This window comes from Myotis myotis, unplaced genomic scaffold, assembly GCF_014108235.1.
Source record: "Myotis myotis isolate mMyoMyo1 unplaced genomic scaffold, mMyoMyo1.p scaffold_m19_p_1, whole genome shotgun sequence".
Lineage (NCBI taxonomy): Eukaryota > Metazoa > Chordata > Mammalia > Chiroptera > Vespertilionidae > Myotis > Myotis myotis.
In genome coordinates this window covers 99184618-99204495 of record NW_023416313.1, presented here as the reverse complement: position 1 = coordinate 99204495, position 19878 = coordinate 99184618, and the positions used below count along the sequence as shown (strand labels likewise).

Genomic DNA, 19878 nt, shown 5'->3' with positions numbered 1-19878 from the left:
TATTCTCAAAAGAAACAAGCCTGTAAGGAGATTCTGAGCTGACTTGTAAGCAAAGCAAAACAAAGCCCGGGTCCACTGACAGAGCTGTGGCCTCCCTTCCATTGTTCTTTGCTTTGGGATGTAAAGTACTGGCGCAGCGTCTGGTGCCTGCTTTGGAGCTGGAGTGCAAAAGGGCTAAGCAGGTTATCAAAAGTAAGTCTCAAACGTTTTAAAGAGATGGTCAGAAACCATCCTCAACTTTCAAATGGAAAGTAAATTTTCTGTGGTGAGGAGTGAAGAAGAGAGGGAAGAAATAAGGCGGGGGGGGGGGGGGCGCGGTGAGGAGGAGGAGATTGGTTTCTGTCTTGGATTATTTGTAAAACAATAAATATTTAAGGAAGAGTTGTTTCCACTGTCTCTTTGAAGCCCAGAGTTCTATTATTCCTGTGTCTATTTGATCTGTTTTGAAAATGATCAATGTTTTAAAAGGAAACACGTCTTGGGTAGTGTCTTAAAAAAATAAAACAAAATGTGGAAATTGCAGTCAGTGTTTGCACTGTTCCACCCTGCACCTTATCGTCAAACAATGTTCGTAAAAACAGACCCTGCAGCTCTGGGGTGGGGGTGGGGCGCATCTGGTTTTCTTCAGTTCTAACCAGACCCTTTGCTTTCTTCCTCCTGGATCAGTACAAAAAGCTGCGGAACAGAAACCGGCTACTCATCCTGGGTCCTTTCTTTGTTCTAGGCTCGGTCAGCCCTAGTGAGTGTGTGTTTTCTCCAAATGAGAGCCTGGCTCTGGACTGTGGTCTGCTTGCTTTTATCTCTTTCTTACTGGTTCTCACAAGGCAGACATTCCATTGTGCTGAGCAAAGCGGATGCAGAAATCAGAGGTTGGAGGCTCCCGGGGCCACGGGTGCTGCTGAACTGACTTCTCTCCCTGCTCTCACAGGGAACTACAGGCAGCTTGTCCCAGGGATCAATAAGCTTTTGCAGGGCCATGTGAATTTGAGGCTCAGAAGAGAGACTCTAATTAAGCAATTAAACTGTCAGTCGGAGGTCACGTTAAAACAGCCTTCCTGAAAGGGAACATAATGGAGCCATTTTCACGTTGACCATAGAGCCCTGCCTCGCCAGTGCTCCCACTGCTGCCTCAGCAAGAACTGCTCACAATGTGTGTCATTCAGGAGCCCGGGGTAAATGAAACTGGCCACTGTAAAGGGATGGAGCAAACATTATCACCAAATTCGTTGAAACTTGAGTGCAAGTCCAGCTTTGTCGTTAGGACCCCATGATGCCATTGCCATTTCAATAGAAGTCAGAAGATTCAGTGTCTCTCTTTTTTCACTATGGCAACCTGTAATTCTAGAAAACACACGTCTGCGATGTTATCTAAGTTCTCATGTGGCTCAAAATAGTGAGAATGTCTATCAATAATTGTGCCAGGAAGTGAACTCTACACAGCACGTTCCCAAATGTGTCACCTGCAGTTTCCCACTGCTCATCACAGAGTGGAGACAGCAAAAAATGCCCCTTTTCCTTAATTCAGCCATCCATCAAATGATCGACGCCTTTGGAATACAAAGTCTGCTGCTACGGGTTATTCAGAGGGGATGGAAGTTGTGTATTTTACTGCTCCATTTAAATTTTTTCATTCATTTCTTCCACTTGCTGAGCCTTGCCTTTAGTTCCACGAAACCAGGAGTGATAGCTTGGGGCTGCCTGTGGGGTTACCCTGCCTCCACTTGGCACCACTGGGGACCAGGCCAACTACAGGAGGAGCTCCCCTCCGTGCAGCAGGTGGAATTGCTCTTCTAACCAATGCCTGGTTGACCTGCACCCCAGGGGGTGACCAGAAGTTTAGTGTGGGCGGGTCTGGCTGTGACTTCAGAAATGAACCCACTGATGACATCGCCTGACCCTTAGTGCCCATTCCGTCAAACTCCCACCATGTTCTCCTCTTTCTACACATAAATACGACTCTTAAACAGGATCCTCTTCCCTAGCTTCTCTCTTTCTGCTTGGGTTCCCCAGGCACTCGATTTTATAAGTGAGCGAGCACTCTAAGGTCCCCAGGCCATGAGAGAGTGAGTGGTGGGGCCAACCCCAGACACTAGTGCCTGGTGCCCAGCACTTAGTTGACACCAAAGACAGAATGGACGGATGGGACACAGACCACCCCACTTCAGAGCACAGACACTGTCCACTGCATACTTAAATCCTAACACTTTTCCTCATGTTGGGCTTATCTGTAAGAGAATTTGCAATGTTCTAAAGTAACCCTAATTTTACTTTCTCTCCCTATTTTACTACTTGTCTTTTATTCTGCCAGTTCCCTGTGTAGGCCATAATTTTATATTTTACCAAAATACTTATTCTTACTTTAGACTTGCTTGCATTTTAGTGCTGATCCTACTATTAATTTCTACCTTGTATTGATGTTGACCCATCTGAACATCAGTTTTCTTTTTTTAAAAATAAGGAAATGACAGTAAATTATTTCTAATCGCTCATTTTCCAACTTTAACATTCTATGTATCTATGTGTTTATGATTATTAATAATAGTGACTGTTAATGTTTCTGCTTCTGAAAATCCAAATTGTTATGGGAGTGTGGGGAAAAAAACACACTTGATGGCTGGTCTCATCCAAGCACAATTCGCCTCAGTATTAAACAGTGCACTTGAGGTCTATTAAAAATTCCATGAACACAAACATTATCTGGGAACATCATTGGTAGCTGAATATTTTTCTCTTTGCCAGTGACTCTGTATAAGCGACAGGACCATGAAATTAACTTGCATGTCTCCAGAATGAATGATTGGCTTGGTATGAACTGAAACTGCAGAGATATTGTGTAAGATATTGGACAGTAAGTTAAGTTTCACATCCAGTGTCCATCGAGCTGTAAAGGATAGATGGCTGCTGCCTCAATGCCTGCCTTCATGAAGCCCTGGACAACTAACTGTAAGTTGGAGCCAAGCCTCCAGCCTCGCCAGGACATTGCCTGCCTGGTTCCAAACCTCCGCCGACCTCCCATCTCCATAATTGAGTCCACTTGGCAACCATACAGGTCTCTGCCCCAATTTACCTGAACAGTCCTTTTTCACATTTCTTTATATTTTCATAAGGGTGATTTATAAATTATAGAAACAAAAATGATTTAGTTTGCGTATGATTTATATAATTTTCAATAAATACATTTGCAAGTAAAAAAATAGCTTATGGTTGGTGTGTGTTCCAGTTTCTCATTCTAAAAGCATGAAATCAATAGGATCAATCTGTCTCTTCTCTAGGTCTCTGTCCTGATAACATGCCTTCATCAGTTATTCCATTTACTTCTTACATTCAGCTGCTCTTTTTCCACCAGCATCTTGCTCTTTTGATGTGCTTACGCTTCTCCATATTTAAAAAGATAACTTTCCATTGATCTTGCCTTCCCTCTAAATCATTCACTTCCATCATTCTGAGAAAGGGCGAAGGTCTGGAGTCTTCCACTACCACACACACCATCTTGGTCCTTACAAGGTCATCAAAGACCAAATCCAATGGTTTTGTTTCAACCTATTCTACCCACGCTCTCTGAGTGCCCTTCCTCGGTCTCCTTCTCCTCTGTTCCTTCATCTGCCCCTAACTGTTTCCCAGTTTACTTGGCCCTTTTGTCTTTACAAAATTCTCCTATAAGTGGACACACCTATCTCTGTGGTGTCAATAACCATCCAAATATACAGAACTTATCCTCAAATAGATATGTCCAGCTCACACCCCATCCGGAGCACTGAATTCACGTGTTGAACTCTGTAAGGGTTCCAAACTCAGTAGTCTGCCCTTTTACTCAGTTAGTTAATGGCATCACCATTACCTATTCTTCAAGAGAATAGTCTAAACTCTTCTACCTCTTATCTCCTAGCCTACCCTCCACCACGGAATTAGCCTCTTATTTCATTCTAAGAGTTATTCAATATGGCTTTTTTCTCCATCCCCAAGGCCACTGCCCACGGTTTCATAGCTTCCGAAACAGCCTTTATACCATCTTTCTCTGCCAACGGTGTTGTAACAACTGTCTGTTATCATTGTAAAATATGGTTTTGAGTGTATTACTCCTCTGTTTTATAGAAAGCTTTCATTTCACATTCTTCACAGAACATATAAGAGTTTGTCCAATTTGGCATCTTCTATAGTCCCATGGTCTCTACATGTTCTCCAACACATAGCTTACTCCAAGTACAGCGCTCTCCTTTCCTATTCCCAAACGTCTGTGCGTGTTCACACCTCTGTGCACAAATGCCCTCATCTCTCCCTACAGCGTCCTCTCCTGGCCCCGCTACCACATTTCTCCCAGGGAATGAATCTTCCGTGTGAAACTTTCTCTGGCTTCCAGGCCTAAATGAGTCACTCTCATTTTCTCCTGATTATTATTATAATCTATTGAGTCCTAGGGACACTAAATGCTCGGCACTGTGCTGTGACAAAGATTCATGAACAGGTTCTTCTTTTCCTGAAGACCTTGAGGCCCAGGATCACAGGTGGGAGGTCCCGGCTCCTAAGGCCACTGCCCCTTCTGGGAGCTCAGGACATCTTCCCCTTTTCGGTGCTGCTTGAACATGCCTCTGAGGGCACTCATCATCAGCGTCATTACGATTATGGGAGCACGAATTGAGAACTTTCCATGTGACAGGCAGGTCACGTGCGTAATTTCAAATACCCCAACAACAAATCTGACACAGACGTTATTACTACCCCCATTTCCTAGTTAAGGAAACTGAAGTGGAATGATTAGCTTTCTCCCAGCTAGAAAGTGGCAAAACCCAGACTCAGTTCAGGTCCCCTCTACCACAGAGCTACATTTCCTCACCATGGGGCTGCTGGGGTAATTCACTTGGTATGTCAGTGTGTTACCCAAGTGCGTAGTGCCCTTAGCTTCTGAATGCCCCATCTGTAGTTGGCGGGGACACTCCAACTACTTCATACAGAATGTTCTGATTTTGGTTTTTACCTTATCTGCCAGACTGGACTCTTCCCAGCACCTGTCTTTGGGCTTATTTTCCAATCTCCATGCCAGATCATAGTTGAGGTTTCACTTTTTCCAATCTGTTCCCTCTTATTTCAGTTTAAGTCAAGCCCAGCTGCATGCTGAGATAAGGCAGTGGCTAATAGAAAAGCCAGGCTGTGTATTTATATCTCAGGTAGGGGGAAAAGCCTACTCATGACCACGGGAGGGAAATGATGCGTCTATGCTGGGTGTGCCTTTGACCTAGGTCTTGTTTTAGTCCCACACCATTGTACGTTGAATTCTATGGTTTATGGACTTTAAGAAACTGTACTTGGCACCATACAAAGGGAGGGAACAAGTGATGGAGAAATGCCCACAGCAGGCAAAACTACAAGGTAGACAGTGTGTCTCTGGCCCATTCACATTTCTTTTGAAGGCCCCTCTTCTGCTTCAATGCTTGATTTTGCCATCATCTTTACAGACTATTTCAGAGAGTGCAGAGTTCCTGGTTTGTAATTATTTTCTTTCCTCAAACTGAAAATACCATCCATTGTCATTTTTGTTTCTAATTATTCCAACTGCAAAGTCAAAACTGACTCTGCCCCTTCCTAAAAGGTAATCTGTTCTCCCACCCACCCACTCCCCAGGCTGAATGTAACCTTTTTTTCTTTATCTTTAAGTGTTTTTGTTTTTTTTGTTTGTTTGTCAATAAGTATGTATTTCTATTTATTCTGCTTGGCTGTTTGGGTTCCTTGGAATTCTTGTTTTTGTCTTGTTGATGTCTTTCATCAGTTTTAGAAAAGTCTTAGTCATTAGCTCTTCAAATATTGATTCTGCTCCATTTTTCTCTTTTCCTTCTGGAATTACAATGAAATGTATGTTATATCTTCTTAACTTTACCCTCTGTGTGTCTTTATCTCTCCTCTGCATTTTTTATCCTTTTGCTTATCCATACTTTTTGCCAGATAGGTTTTTCTGATTTACCTTTCAATTCACTATTTCTATCTTCATCTCTGTCTAATATGCAAAAAATTTATCTAATATGCAAAAAAAACTTCCACTGAGAATTTAATTTCAGCTACTGTATTTATCCACTTATAAATGTTCAGTTAATTCCTTTTCTTTCTTTCAATGCTACTTTTTATTGTTTTCAACCCTTGCTAAAAGTTTTAAGTTTTACCTTTACTTCCCTAAGCTTAGTAACTATAGTTGTTTACCAACTTGTGTCTGGTAATTTTAGTATCTGGCATATCGGTGTATTGTTTCCACTGTCTGTTATTAATGTTGTATCGCATTTTTGTTATATTATCGTCTCATATATATGATGGTACACTGGCTATTGCATATGAAAAATTATGGGTAGAAATGAGATGTAGGATGATATTTATCTCCCTTAAATTACTTGATGTCCAATGCTTAAAGGGTTCCCATCATTATTCCATGGCTTGAGATTTTGGAGGCCACTCAGGTGACTTGAAGCTAAGAAGCAGCCTCTGTGACGGCTGTTTTACTCTCATTTTACCTAGGCTTTAGGATGGTTTACCAGGGCCTCCAACCTATTTACGGTCTGGACTGGAACTTCACTCCTCTTTGTCCTGAGAGGCTCTCAGTAGTGTTGCTACCCCCTTCTGGATCAGCAAATGCCCTACAGGCAAAAGCAGTCCCAGTACTAGGCTCAGGTCTCTCTCTGACATTAACTCAGAAATTTCACGCTACTTGGGAGGTCTTTCTTGCACTTAGGAAGATGTTTTTAAATATCATCCAAAGTTTTTAAATTGTCTTTTTCAGGAGAGTTAGTGTAAGTTACCATTACAGAAAGTAGATATCCTAAACCTTAAGTTTGTATAATGCTTTGCTAATTTAGATTCTGAAGACTCATTTAGAAGGTTAATATGTAATCATAATTCAACTGAACTTTTAAGTACATTAATGATTTAATATTATAAAATAACTAGAGGCCCGGTGCACAAAAATTTGTGCACTTGGGGAGGAGGGGGGGGGTCCCTCAGCCTGGCCTGTGCCCTCTCTCAGTCTGGGACCCCTCGGGAGATAACGACCTGCTGGCTTAGGCCTGCTCCCAGGTAGCAGACGGCAGGCCCAATCCCTAGGTGCAGCCCCTGTTCGGGTTCAGAGCAGGGCCGATTGGGGAGTTGGGGTGCCTTCCCCTGTCATGCACAGAGCCGGGCAGATTGGGAGGTTGTGATGCCACCCTCAGTCGTGCTCAGGGTAGGGCCGATTGGGGGGTTGGAGCACTGCCCCCTGTCACACTCAAGGCAGGGTCGATGGGGAGGTTGAGGCGCCACCCCCTGTCATGCACAGAGCAGGGCCATCAGGGGGGTTGGGGCTCCTTACCCTGTCACACACAGAGCATGGCCGATCAGGGGGTTGGGGTGCTGCCCCGTCACGCACAGAGCAGGGCCCATCAGGGGGGTTGGGGCTCTGTACCCTGTCACGCACAAAGCAGGGTCAATCAGGGGGTTGGGGAGCTCCCCTCATCACTCACAGAGTAGGGCCGATAGGGGAGTTGGGGCACCGCCCCCTGTCACACTCAGGGCAGGGAGGATCAGGGGGTTGGGGCACCGCCCTCTATCACCCACAGAGCAGGGCCGATCAGGTGGTTGGGGCGCCACCACTGTCATACTCAGGGCAGGGCCAATGGGGAGGTTATGGCTCTACCCCGTCACACACAGAGCAGGGCCCCTGTGGGGGTGGGGATTGGGGCACCACACCCTGTCACACACAGAGCCGCAGGGTGATCAGGGGGTTGGGGAGCTCCCCCCTATCAGGCACAGAGCAGGGCTAATCAGGGGGTTGGGGCGCTGCTCCCTGTCACGCTGATCCCAGTGCTGGGAGGCATATTACCCTTTTACTATATAGGATAAAGGCCTGGTGCATGGGTGGGGCTGGCTGGTTTGCCCTGAAGGGTGTCCTGGATCAGGGTGGGGGTCCCCACTGGGGTGTCTGGCCAGCCTGGGTGAGGGGATGATGGCTGTTTGCAGCTGGTCACACACCCTTCAGGGTGGGGGTCCCCACTGGGGTGCCTGGCCAGTCTGGGTGAGGGCTGAGGGCTGTTTTCAGGCCGACTGAAGCTCCCAACTGCTCCTTTTTTTCTTTTTTTCTTTTTTATTCTGGGCCAGCTTTAGCTCTGGCTCCAGCTTTGAGGCCTCTGCTGCTGAAAGAAGGTATCTGGTTTGTTTAGGTTCTATAATCGAAACAATGTATAACTCCAGCTCTGAGATCCCAGCTCGCTGAAAGCAGGTTTCTGGGGTTTTGTTTAGCTTCTATATTTGTTACAATGTTTCTTAAACTGCAAGCTCAGAGGCTGGCAAGGCAGGTGGGGAATGTTGTAGTCCTCGGTCACTGAAGCAAGCAAGCCTCATGTTAGTTTCAAGCTGCCTGGCTGCCGGCGCCATCTTGGCTGGCAATTAATTTGCATATCTTGCTGATTAGCCAATGGGAAGGGTAGCGGTCGTATGCCAATTACCATGTTTCTCTTTTATTAGATAGGATACTTACAATTATACCCTTAGACTGGACTACTTTGAAAAATCTGAAACAATTTTGATTTTTCTTAAGTTAAATTTGAAAGATAGCCAGTTGGAGTTTGTATAAGAATCTGTCAGGAAACTAAAATAGAAATATCCATTAGCTAGGAGAATCTGGTTGGTATTTGAATAAAGTGTTACAAAATACAAATAAGAGGTGAAAAACATTTTGTTAAAAATAATTAAATTAAAACCAAAAAGAAATCTCAAAATTCAACCTCACTTACTCACACATTAAACATATAGCATTAGGTACAGGTGTTGACAGTAACAGAACCTATCTTTCATCTAAACAACTAATGGCCATATCCCTTCCCTCTCACCCCCTTCTCCCAATATATTCTTTCCTGTCAGCCACATTTGTTCAAATATCCTGATCTCAAGAAAAGGAGAACCCTCCTAGAGGCTTAAAAATAATTGATTTAAAGTAGTTATGATAAATTCATCCTTCCATTCCACTATACTTTCCTAACCTTTAATGCAGCCAATTTTGGACAATTGGGCTTCTATGAAAAATTTTCATTTTTGATGAAAAAAATATAAAATGGAAACAACTAACACTATTTCTTCTCCCTTTTCTCAGATTTGAACTCATTAAAAAATGTTTGGAATTCCTGCAGTCATTTTTTTAAATTGTTTATAGTATTACATGTCTCCTTCCCCACCCCACCCCCCGATTAGCCCCCGGCCCATATACACACACCTCCCATCCCCAAGGGCAAGCTCCCACTTCCCCAGTGTCTGTGTCCATTGGTCATGCTAATATGCATGCATACAAGTCCTTTGGTTGATCTCTAACCCCCCCTCCCTGCCTTCTCCCAAGGTTGGACGGTCTGCTCCATGAGGTCACAAAACAAAAACCCATCATGCTAAGAATGGTAGAGCAGAAATTGAAGTTCTAAACAACCCTGAGATTATCTACCTCCTGGTTTGTATGTAGGTAAAAAATAACTGTCTTTATATTTTAAGTTGCTAATTGGTAGGTTTCCTATGATTTGATGTCCAAAACACTCATAACTAATATATTTGCAAAATATGCTCATATGGCAATGTTTTGACCCAGGTTTGACTCTAGACAAGGCTTGAAATTTGTGTCACTTACTATAATACAAGAGTCCTGAGGTTCAAGATCAAAGTCAGTGAAGTTCAAGAGAACACGGTGATTTCTTTCCGCTCGAATGACCCAGGAACAGTCAGTGTTACTTCTATAAGGACTGGGGTAATTTGGAGAATGAATCTCTCCACTGGGAGCCAGGAAAATCCCACCACAACCTGCAAGTAGAAAACCCAATTCATTAATGAGATAAAACCCTAATACATAAAACTTTACCCCATAACAAGGAGATACTTTGACTACCACTTTTATGTAATCTATGCCAAACATTTTGTAGACATGAATATCCACTATTCATTCATCCAAACAAAACAAATAAGAACAACTAAGAAAATACTTCAAATATTTTATACTAATGCCAAAAGTTATTTTAAAAATACTGAAAAGTTGCCTGGCCAGTGTGGCTAAGCAGTTGAGCATCAACCCAGGTACCAATAGGTCGTCAGTTCCATTTCTGGTCAGGGCACATGCCCAAGTTGTGGCTCTACCCCCAGGGGGTGCCTTGCAGGAGGCAGCAGATCCATAATATTTCTCTCTTATCGATGTTTCTATCTTTCTATCCCTCTCCCTTCCTCTCTCTCTAAAAAGCAATAAAAACATTTTTAAAAAAATACTGAAAAGTACGTGCAAATGAAATCATGTTTTCATAAAGCTATAAAATGCCTTGTCATGCTTCTCTAACAATAAAGTAAACTGTAAGAATAACACATCTCCTTCCAAGAAATTTGATTACTTCAGTAATGTATGCTTTTATAAATAATTTAATATCTGCCTTTTAAATTACATATGCATAGCCCATGAACACAGAAAACACCATTTTCATGAGTGGTGAAAGCCAGGGGAGAGGGGCTGTGGGGGGTGGAGGTGGGCAAAGGGGGTGAAAATGAGAAACATCTGTAATAGTGTAAACAATAAACAAAATTAGTATTCGGGACCTGGTACATTTATTCAGTTTTTTATTCTTATGTTATTATCAAATACCCATCAATGTCCACCTCTATGACCCATTATTTCTTGGATTGATAATGATACAAACCAATAATGGAAACATTCAGTATTATCTATCTATCTGTCTATCTATCTATCTATCTAATAATAGACAAACATGGTAATTGACCGTACCTTTGCTACGCCTCCCATTGGCTAATCAGCACGATATGCAAATTAACTGCCAACAAAAATGGGGGCTAATTTGCATACTGCAGGCAGGGTGAGACAGCGCCATCCCGGCTGCCCCGCCACCATACGGGCCTGCTATCTGCGACCTGGGGCGGCAGGCATCCCATGTGCGACCCGACCCAGGGCGTCCGGGCTGGAAAGCGAAGGCTTGAAGGCAGCTCTGGCCAGAGAAGCGAAGGCTTGACGGTGGCTCCGGCCGGAGCAAAGGCCTGGGTCCTGGGTACCAGAGGTAAACCAGTGCTGGCAGCCAGGGGAAGGGAGGGCCTATTGCATGAATCTTTTCATGCAACAGGCCTCTAGTATATATTTAAAAGCCTAATCAACCATTTGACTGGTTAGCTATAATATGCAATGACCACCAGGGGGCAGATGCTTCAACCGGTAGCTATGATGCACACTGACCACCAGGGAACAGATGCTCAATGCAGGCGCTGCCGAGCTGCAGTGACTTGGTAGCTGGGGTTCTCGGGTGACTCACCAGGAACCAGAGAGTAGTGAGCCAGTTTCTGGGGTACATCACCAGAGAACCGCCCTCTCACAATCTGGGACCCCTAGGGGGATGTCAGAGAACTGGTTTTGACCTGATCCCCGCAGGCCAGGTAGAGGGGCCTCTAGTTTTCTAATAACTGCAAATCAGTTTTGGGTAATCTAAATAATATGTATTTATAATTATAATTAAACTAGAGGCCCGGTGCATGAAATTCGTGCATGGGGGGGGGGTGTTCCTCAGCCCGGCCTGCACCCTCTCCAATATGGGACCCCTTGGGGGATGTCCGATTGCTGGTTTAGGCCTGATCCTTGCTGGCCTGATCGCCCCCAACTGCCCTCCCCTGCCAGCCATCTTGTGGCGGCCATCTTGTGATGATGTTGCATGTGACGCAACCTAGGCTTTTATTATATAGGATTCATACATTATTGACTTCAGGAAACATGAAATATACTTGTTATATTACCTTAAGAATTACAAAAGTGGGGCCATAAGGTAGCTTGAGGTTACATTTTTGCTTTGGCACTTTCTAGAAGTCACTAACTTTTCTATGCTTTGATTTCCTCTTTACTATGATGAGTGTAAGAAATGAACTACCCTCTCAGGGTGGAAATGAGATGAGTCTTATAAAATAGTAAAGTTCCTGGCACATGGTAAGCATTCAATAAATTCAGATAATATGAGTAGTTGTACAGGTTAATATCTGCTAAAATATTTTGTGCATTAAGTTTTTAGTTAAACAATCTGCAACAGGTAATTTATTCAGACTGCCTAAGTTCTTGGGCGGAATGTCACTATCTAACCCCTGGTAACTCCTTGGAATTCACAAATTTAACATTTACAGTTTTGACATTTGCCAAGAATGCAAGGGTCTAAACCAGTGATGGCGAACCTACGACACGCGTGTCAGAGGTGACATGCAAACTCATTTTTTTGGTTGATTTTTCTTTGTTAAATGGCATTCAAATATATAAAATAAATATCAAAAATATAAATCTTTGTTTTACTATGGTTGTAAATATCAAAAAATTTCTATATGTGACATGGCACCAGAGTTAAGTTAGGGTTTTTCAAAATGCTGACACGCCGAGCTCAAAAGGTTCGCCATCACTCGTCTAAACTGTGGCATGAAGAAATTTACCACTTTGCTGCTTCCCAGCTTAAGGCTGGTGAACAGGCACAAGTCCGTAGAGAGGAAGTGAATCTAACCAGTCACCCACTCCCACTCTCACCATTGATTCACATATGTTCCTTGTTTTCACATGCACCGTGACTCTTCAGAAGTTAAACTCTATCCCATTTTTTAGAGAAGAGTATATGCCAAAGCAGTATTCACCACTAGGGAAGTCACAGAGTTGTCAGGGTGGAGCCTTCATACCTCTCTCCAATCATTTCATCAAAGTTCACAAGGGCTAGGCTTCAGTACTTTGAGATTTCTCTGGTTCACTCACCTCCAGGGACAGCTTGCCATGAGACATTGAAGCCTCTCCCACTGATCATGCTGTCAGTCTTAAATCGGATGGCGAGCTCATGTCCTGTGCTGGAGACCTGCATGGGATTCTCAGGTGACCTCCGGGTACACAGCTGGGCTATTCTGGGAGAGTGGAAATCGGGGCCTCCATAGATCTAGGATAGGAAAAAAAGGACTTAAATGAGGGGAGATATTTGAGCAAATACAGCCCTCCATGACTCACTTTGCCACCAGCTCTTGAACTTTATTATCACTAGAAATTGCAGTCTTGGCCTCCCTGGGTGGGGATGAACTGTAAACTTGAGCTGGATTTTCAAAGGCACTCCCTCTGCCCTGAGAACTCACAAGTTGCACCACCCACGAAATGCTTGCTTATTTTATCAGCCAGAATTGCAGAGCTGAACTGTATCGGTGATTCCAGAGTGTCCCCTACCTCCTCTCTTCCTCTTTTTCATGTCTTCAAAGGGATTTCCTGCTTTCTTTGGCAGAGGCATTGCTGGTAATGTAGAATCAAGTCTGATTTTCTAACTCTTCTACATACTTTAAAGCCATCTTGTTGGTGAAAATTCATTGAAGGCTATTGATCTCCCAGTTATATTTTTAAGATTTTCCACTTTGTAATCTGAATATTTTATAAGATTAGGCATTTAATTAATATTTCTGCTTCTTCAGAAGGAGTGAGTCTACGGCCATACCACCCTGACATGCCAATCTCGTCAGAAGGAGTGAGAATATAACCTGTATAGTGTGTTCTATGGTATCCTCAGGAAAGGAATCTTCCCCTTTCCAGCATGCCCATGCTCAGGAATATGACCAAGAGCATCCAACTTTGCTCAGGAATTGCCCTGTGCTCGGCCTCAGTCTCTGGATGGTTTCCCCTAGATTTATCTCAGTCGTCCTCAGACCTAGGCTCCTCCAATTTGCAACTGTCTGTTTGACTGGGCTCTAACACCCCAGTGATGCATTCCCCCCAGCAAGGAATCCTTTGGTCTCACATCCAGCATCTCGCAAGCAAGTCTAGTCCAGCCCAGGCCGGGCCTCCAGGACACCTCACACACCAGTGGATCCTGCTTATCCAGTGTATGTGTTGCATGGAGGGGGGTGGGGAAGATAATCAAACAGAAGATATTAAAAAATAAAATTAAGGCCCTAGCCAGGTGGCTCAGTCAGTTGGGGCATTGTTCTATACACCAAAATGTTGCAGGTTTGATTTTTGGTCAGGGCTTCCAGTCAAGATGGTGGCATAGGTAAATGCACTACTCATATTCTTTCATAACCACATCAAAATTACAACTAAACTACAGAACAGCCATCTATCAGAATTATCTGAAATCTAACTGAACAGAATCCTGCAACTAAGCATCTAAAGAAGCAGCGACATCGAGACTGGTAGGAGGGGTGGAGATGTGGAACAAACTGGTCCCACACCGACATGTGTCAGATAAAAAATGGAGAGTGAGCCTGGCCAATGTGGCTCAATGGATTGAGCATCAACCCATGCACCAAGAGATCACCAGTTCAATTCTCAGTCAGGGCTCATGTCTGGGTTGGGGGCTTGATCCCCAGTAGGGGCATGCAGGAGGAGCTGATGGGTGTTCCTCTCACATCAGTCTCTCTCTCTCTCTCTCTCTCCCTTTCTATCTCTAAAAACTCAATAAAAAAAAACACATTTAAAAATAGGGAAGGATCTCAGCTACTAAGGAGCAAGGGGTTCCAGGCCCACACTAAGCCCCCAGCCCAGGGTTCCAGTGCCAGGAAGAGAAGACCATAACCTCTGGTTGTAACAGGGATTGGGTTGAGTGAGATGGAGGGCTTCTAGAGTCCCAGGTGTTCCTGTTTAAAGGGTTCACAGCAAGTGAAAAGGAGTCAGTTACCTTTGCAGCCTTACCCATAAGACTGTCAGCTGAAATTTTACAGGCCAGAGGGAGTGGGAAGAAATATTCAAAGTGATGAAAAGCAAGGTCCTACACCCAAGATTACTCTACCCAGCAAAGCTGTCATTTAGTAGCTCTACCACATACATAGAAACAAACACAGGGAACAACCCAAATGAGGAGACAAAGAAATAGCTCCCAAGCGAAAGAATAAGATAAGGAACTAAATGAAATGGAGACAAGCAAACTAATTGGTACAGAGTTCAAAACAGTGGTTATAAGGATGCTGAAGGTGCTTAGTGAGAGTTTCAACAGTATAAAGAAGGACATGGAAACCATAAAAAAGAAACAGTCAGACATGAAGAATACACTAACTGAAATAAAGAAAATTTACAGGGAATCAGCAGTAGAGAAGATAAAGCTGAGAATCAAATCAGCAATTTTGGAATATAAGGAAGCAAAAAACACCCACTCAGAACAGCAAAAAAAAACACCAAAAAAAAAACCAAAAAAAAACACCCAAAAAACAAATGAGGATAGTGTGAGGAGCTTCTGGGATAACTTCAAGTGTACCCACATTCACATCATGGGGGTGCCAATAGCCGAAGAGAAAGAGCAAGAAATTGAAAAAGTATTTGAAAATATAATGATAGGAAACTTCCCTAACTTGGTGAAGGAAATAGATGTACAAGTCTGGGAAGTGCAGAAACTCTCAAAACAATGTGAACCCAAAGAGGCCCGCACCAAGGCACATCATAATTAAAATGCAAAAGGTTAAATGCACAGAGAATCTTAAAAGCAGCAAGTGAAAAGGAGTTAGTTACCTTTGCAGTCTTACCCATAAGACTATCAGCTGAAACTTTACAGGCCAGAGGGATTGGTAAGAAATATTCAAAGTGATGAAAAGCAAGGTCCTACACCCAAGATTACTCTACCTAGCAAAGCTGTCATTTAGAATCGAAGAACAGATAAAGAACTTCTCAGATAAGAAAAAGCTAAAGGAGTTCATCACCACCAATTCAATATTACATGAAATGATCAGCGGTCTTCTTTAAGAAGAAGGGGGCAAAGGGATGTCAAAAATATGAACAACAAAATGGCAATAAATACATATCTATAAAAAAAGAAAATGATTGCAGAAAATAAAATATTGAAAATTTATGAAACTGGATAAAACATCACTGAACAGGATGCTCTGGATTTTGAGTAACAAAAAAGAAAATGAGGCAGTTTCCCTTAATTTCAGAGAGAAAAGATGCCATCTTATAAGAAAACTGACAGAATGTACAATCAGAGGCTATTTCTGAGTTTATCATCTGATTCTCTTTTTTATATTTACCATGTTTGTGCATTGATATATTGGGCTAAAGGAATAAGTGGTAGCATTTTCAACTTTAAAATAAATAATCTTTTTTTAAAGAAGAAGATATTAATCCCCTACCATCAGGTCTTGAGAAACTTAAATTTGTGGAAGAAGGACAATTTTGGACAACAGTTTTCAAGCATATTAGTGTTTGGGTCCTTCCCTCTGCCCCACGTGTGTGATCATAATCCTATGCTCAGGATGGGAACCAGGAAAGCAGTGCTCAGTAAGATTTGTGTGCTGCGCCCTCCCACCTCTGTGATCTGTGCTGCTTTCCACCTCCAGTTACTCTCCCCCATCCCTGAGGCCCCCTGCCCTTGCCCACCCTCAAGGAAGCTATTGACTGATAGGGAAAACTCTCAAGTGTTCCCTGGGGAGAGAGAGTAAGAACAACAAGCCTACTTTGGGGGAGTATGTGATTTGAATCTATAATGATTTCTTTGTCCAATTAATTCCCTCAGTCATGCGGGAAAGACCAAAATGAATGAAACTCCTGTTGCACAGAGGCCTGAGCGCAAGGACTGTAATCGCCAAGGAATGAAGCACTGACAGCTTCATGCTTATTTTCATGAGGAGGAGCTGTGTTTGTGTGGCCCGCTCCGTCCCATCCAAAGCAGGACTTCGGGAAGAGCCCTGTGTGGCCCTCTCCACGTCCACATATGCAAATGCAAGGAGCAGCACTGCTTCTTGTTTCTGAAGATTTCCCTGCCCCCTCTCCCTGGGCGCAGTTCTCAGAGCATGAAACTGACAGCATGTGCTCCTAATCATCCAAGCCCAATAGGCAGCACGTATTTGGAGAGAACATCGGGTACCAGAGTTTAGTTCTAACAAAGAAAACTTGCACATTGGCAAAATATTCTTTGTTTTCCCTGCCCATGGGTCCCCTTGAGAATACAAACAAAACGGATGTGAGTTGGCTAGGCCTAGAAGCCTCCATAAGAATAAACACAACCACTTCTGCTTCCCTTCTTACTGGGCTGGGCTCACAAAAGACCATCACAGGGACCAGAGGGAACTAACTGCCCACATCAAGCAATTGTCTAGGTTTATTGCACCAAGGAGTGGATTTCCTTTCCGGCTTTATGCCGGTTCGGGCTCCTTTCTCAGAGACTGAAGAAAAACCGGCCAGTGTTTCCGCGACCCAAACAACAGAAAGGCACTTTAGGCTTTCACAAATAACACCAACGGTTAACATATGACTCTTCAAAAGAGGGAAAGTTGGAAAGAATTTCAGGGTGTGGTTCATTCGATTACAGCATATGACTAAACTTTAGGGGAAAGAGAACTGGTCTGGTGATCAGAGATTTAAAAATGTGCTTTTAGCAAATTCTTGGGATATGAAACATTTCAAAGCCTATGGTTTTAATCTGTTTTGAACATTTCTTTCTGCTCTGTTAGCTCCATTTACTGTTATAATCAAGTCAGCATTCCAGGGTTATGAGTAACCGAATGGCTTTTGAAAAATGCAATGGCCAGTATCTGGACTCGGATTTTTGAGGGAGAAAAACATTGACTCCTGCTTAAATTTGGTGAAAACCAAGTAAGCCCAATACAGTGAGATCCTACTTGGCTCTCTCAGCACAACAGGAAAGGATAATGTGCAAGCTGAGAACAGATGGGTCAAAATAGCCAGCAGTGCTTCTAGGCCACACACCCACCAAGGGTAACAAATTTTGAAACCACTTGCTAACACCTTATCAGTATCTGTGGTTGAGGGATGGAAAAAATCATTTTATCATGTAGACAAAAAAGGGGCCACATACTAAATCTGACAAGCCCTGGGGAGGCCAGCATGGAAGGCCGTAAAACTCAGATACCAAACTAACCAAATAGGATGGTTTGGACATAAAACTTCCTAACTAAAAAGCAGGTCATGATGGGTAGTCACATCCTAGGTCTGTAGCTTCTTTATCAAAGGTCAGTCTTTACCTTAACTGAGCCGGTCTATTGTCATTTTGCATCTAAGAAAACAAACCTTGATAATGTCAGAGTAATCTCCTTTTACAGACCCCTCAGAGCAAGAGACCACAGAACTGCTCATGGTCATCTTGTTCCCCCAAAATCATTTCTATGGTGCTCTGAATGTTAATTATTTACTATCCTGAACCCACCAATGTAAAAGAAGTATGCATCTCTCTTGTTTTATTCTTTATCTAATCCCAGAGATTTCCCTGCTTTGCTTTCTCCCACCTCCCTAATCTACCACCAATGGATTTCATGTAACGCTCCGTTGACTCTAATATATAAAACTAGAGGCCCGGTGCACAAAAATTTGTGCACTCGGGGTGGGGGGGCGGTGTCCCTCAGCCCGGCCTGTGCCCTCTCGCAGTCTGGGACCCCTCGGGGGATGACCACCTGCTGGCTTAGGCCTACTCCCCGGGGATTGGGCCTAAGATGGCAATCAGACATCCCTCTGGCAGCCCGGCAGCCCTTGAGGGATGTCCACTTGCCAGTGGGGAGCAGACCTAAGCTGCAGTTGGACATCCTTAGCACTGCTGAGGAGGCAGGAGAGGCTCCTACCACTACCGCTATGCTGGCAGCCATCAGCCTGGCTTGTGGCTGAGCAGAGTTCCCTCATGTGGGAGCATACTGACCACCAGAGAGAAGCTCCTGCATTGAGCATCTGCCCCCTGGTGGTCAGTGTGTGTCATAGTGACCAGTCATTCCCAGTCTTTCTGCTGTTAGGGTCAGTTTGCATGTTACCCTTTTACTATATAGGATAGAGGCCTGGTGCACCGGTGGGGGCTGGCTGGTTTGCCCTGAAAGGTGTCCTGGATCAGGGTGGGGGTTTTGCTTGGGTGCCTGGTCAGCCTGGGTGAGGGGCTGATCGCTATATGCAGCTGGTCATACCCCCTTCAGGGTGGGGGTGCTCACTGGGGTGCCTGGCCAGCCTGGGTGAGGGGCTGAGGGCCGTTTTCAGGCTGGCCAGAGACTGAAGCTCCCAGCCTCTCCTTTTTTTCTTTTTTTTTTTTTTATCCTGGGATTTATTTAGCTTCTATAATTGAAATTTCGTTGCTGTCACTGGAACTAAGAGCCGGCTCCGTGGCCATGGCCAACTGAAAGCAGGTATCTGAGGTTTGTTTCGCTTCTATAATTGAAACTTTGTTGCTTTCAGAGCTCAGAGCTGGGCCGCGGCAAGCAGGGAACCTTGGTTTCCTCCATCACTGGAGCAAGCAAGCCTCCTGCTCACTTCAGCTGCGTGGCTGCTGACCGCCATCTTGGTTGGCGGTTAATTTGCATATCACCTTTATTAGCCAATGGGAAGCATAGCAAAGGTACGGTCAATTACCCTTTTGTCTTTTATTAGATAGGATAAGCTGAAAAACTGCCATTCTCCAGAGTATTTGTTGAGATTTTTGCTTTCAGCAATTGTCAGTTTGGCTCAAATAAACTCATATAAATTCTCTACGGGTTTGGATGTTTCTTATATCAACAAATAGAGGCCCAAGCACAAAATTCATGCACTTGGGGGCGGGGGTCCCTCAGCCTGGCCTGCATGCTCTCGCATTCCAAGAGCCCTCAGGCGATGTCCGACTGAGGGTTTAGGCCTGCTCCCCACAGAAAGCAGGCCTAAGCTGGCAGTTGGGCATCCTTAGTGCTGCCACAGAGGCAGGAGAGGCTCCTGTCACTGCCTCTGTTGCACTTGCCAGCCATGACCCCGACTTCTGGCTAAGCGGCACTCCCCCTGTGGGAGTGCACTGACCATCAGAGGGCAGCTCCTTCATTGAGCATCTGCCCCCAGTAGTCATTGTGCATCTTAGCGACCGGTCATTCTGCCATTCAGTTGATTTGCATATTAGCCTTTTATTATATAGGATCATTATTAGTGCAATTTATTACAGCATTTTCCACCTGACTTGAATACAGTGGGGCCTT

At 44.0% G+C, this 19878-nt stretch overlaps 1 protein-coding gene across 1 annotated transcript in view; it reads right to left on the bottom strand.

Moving 5' to 3' along the window:
* The window catches only part of CUBN (cubilin), a 285455-nt gene that overhangs the window by 140340 nt on the left and 125237 nt on the right, over positions 1-19878 (bottom strand). Inside the window, exons 30-31 of the mRNA XM_036346196.1 lie at positions 12746-12920; positions 9617-9786 (exon numbers count right to left, since the gene is read on the bottom strand). Coding sequence (XP_036202089.1) covers positions 9617-9786; positions 12746-12920 — 345 coding nt within the window. The remainder of the gene's footprint in view (positions 1-9616; positions 9787-12745; positions 12921-19878) is intronic.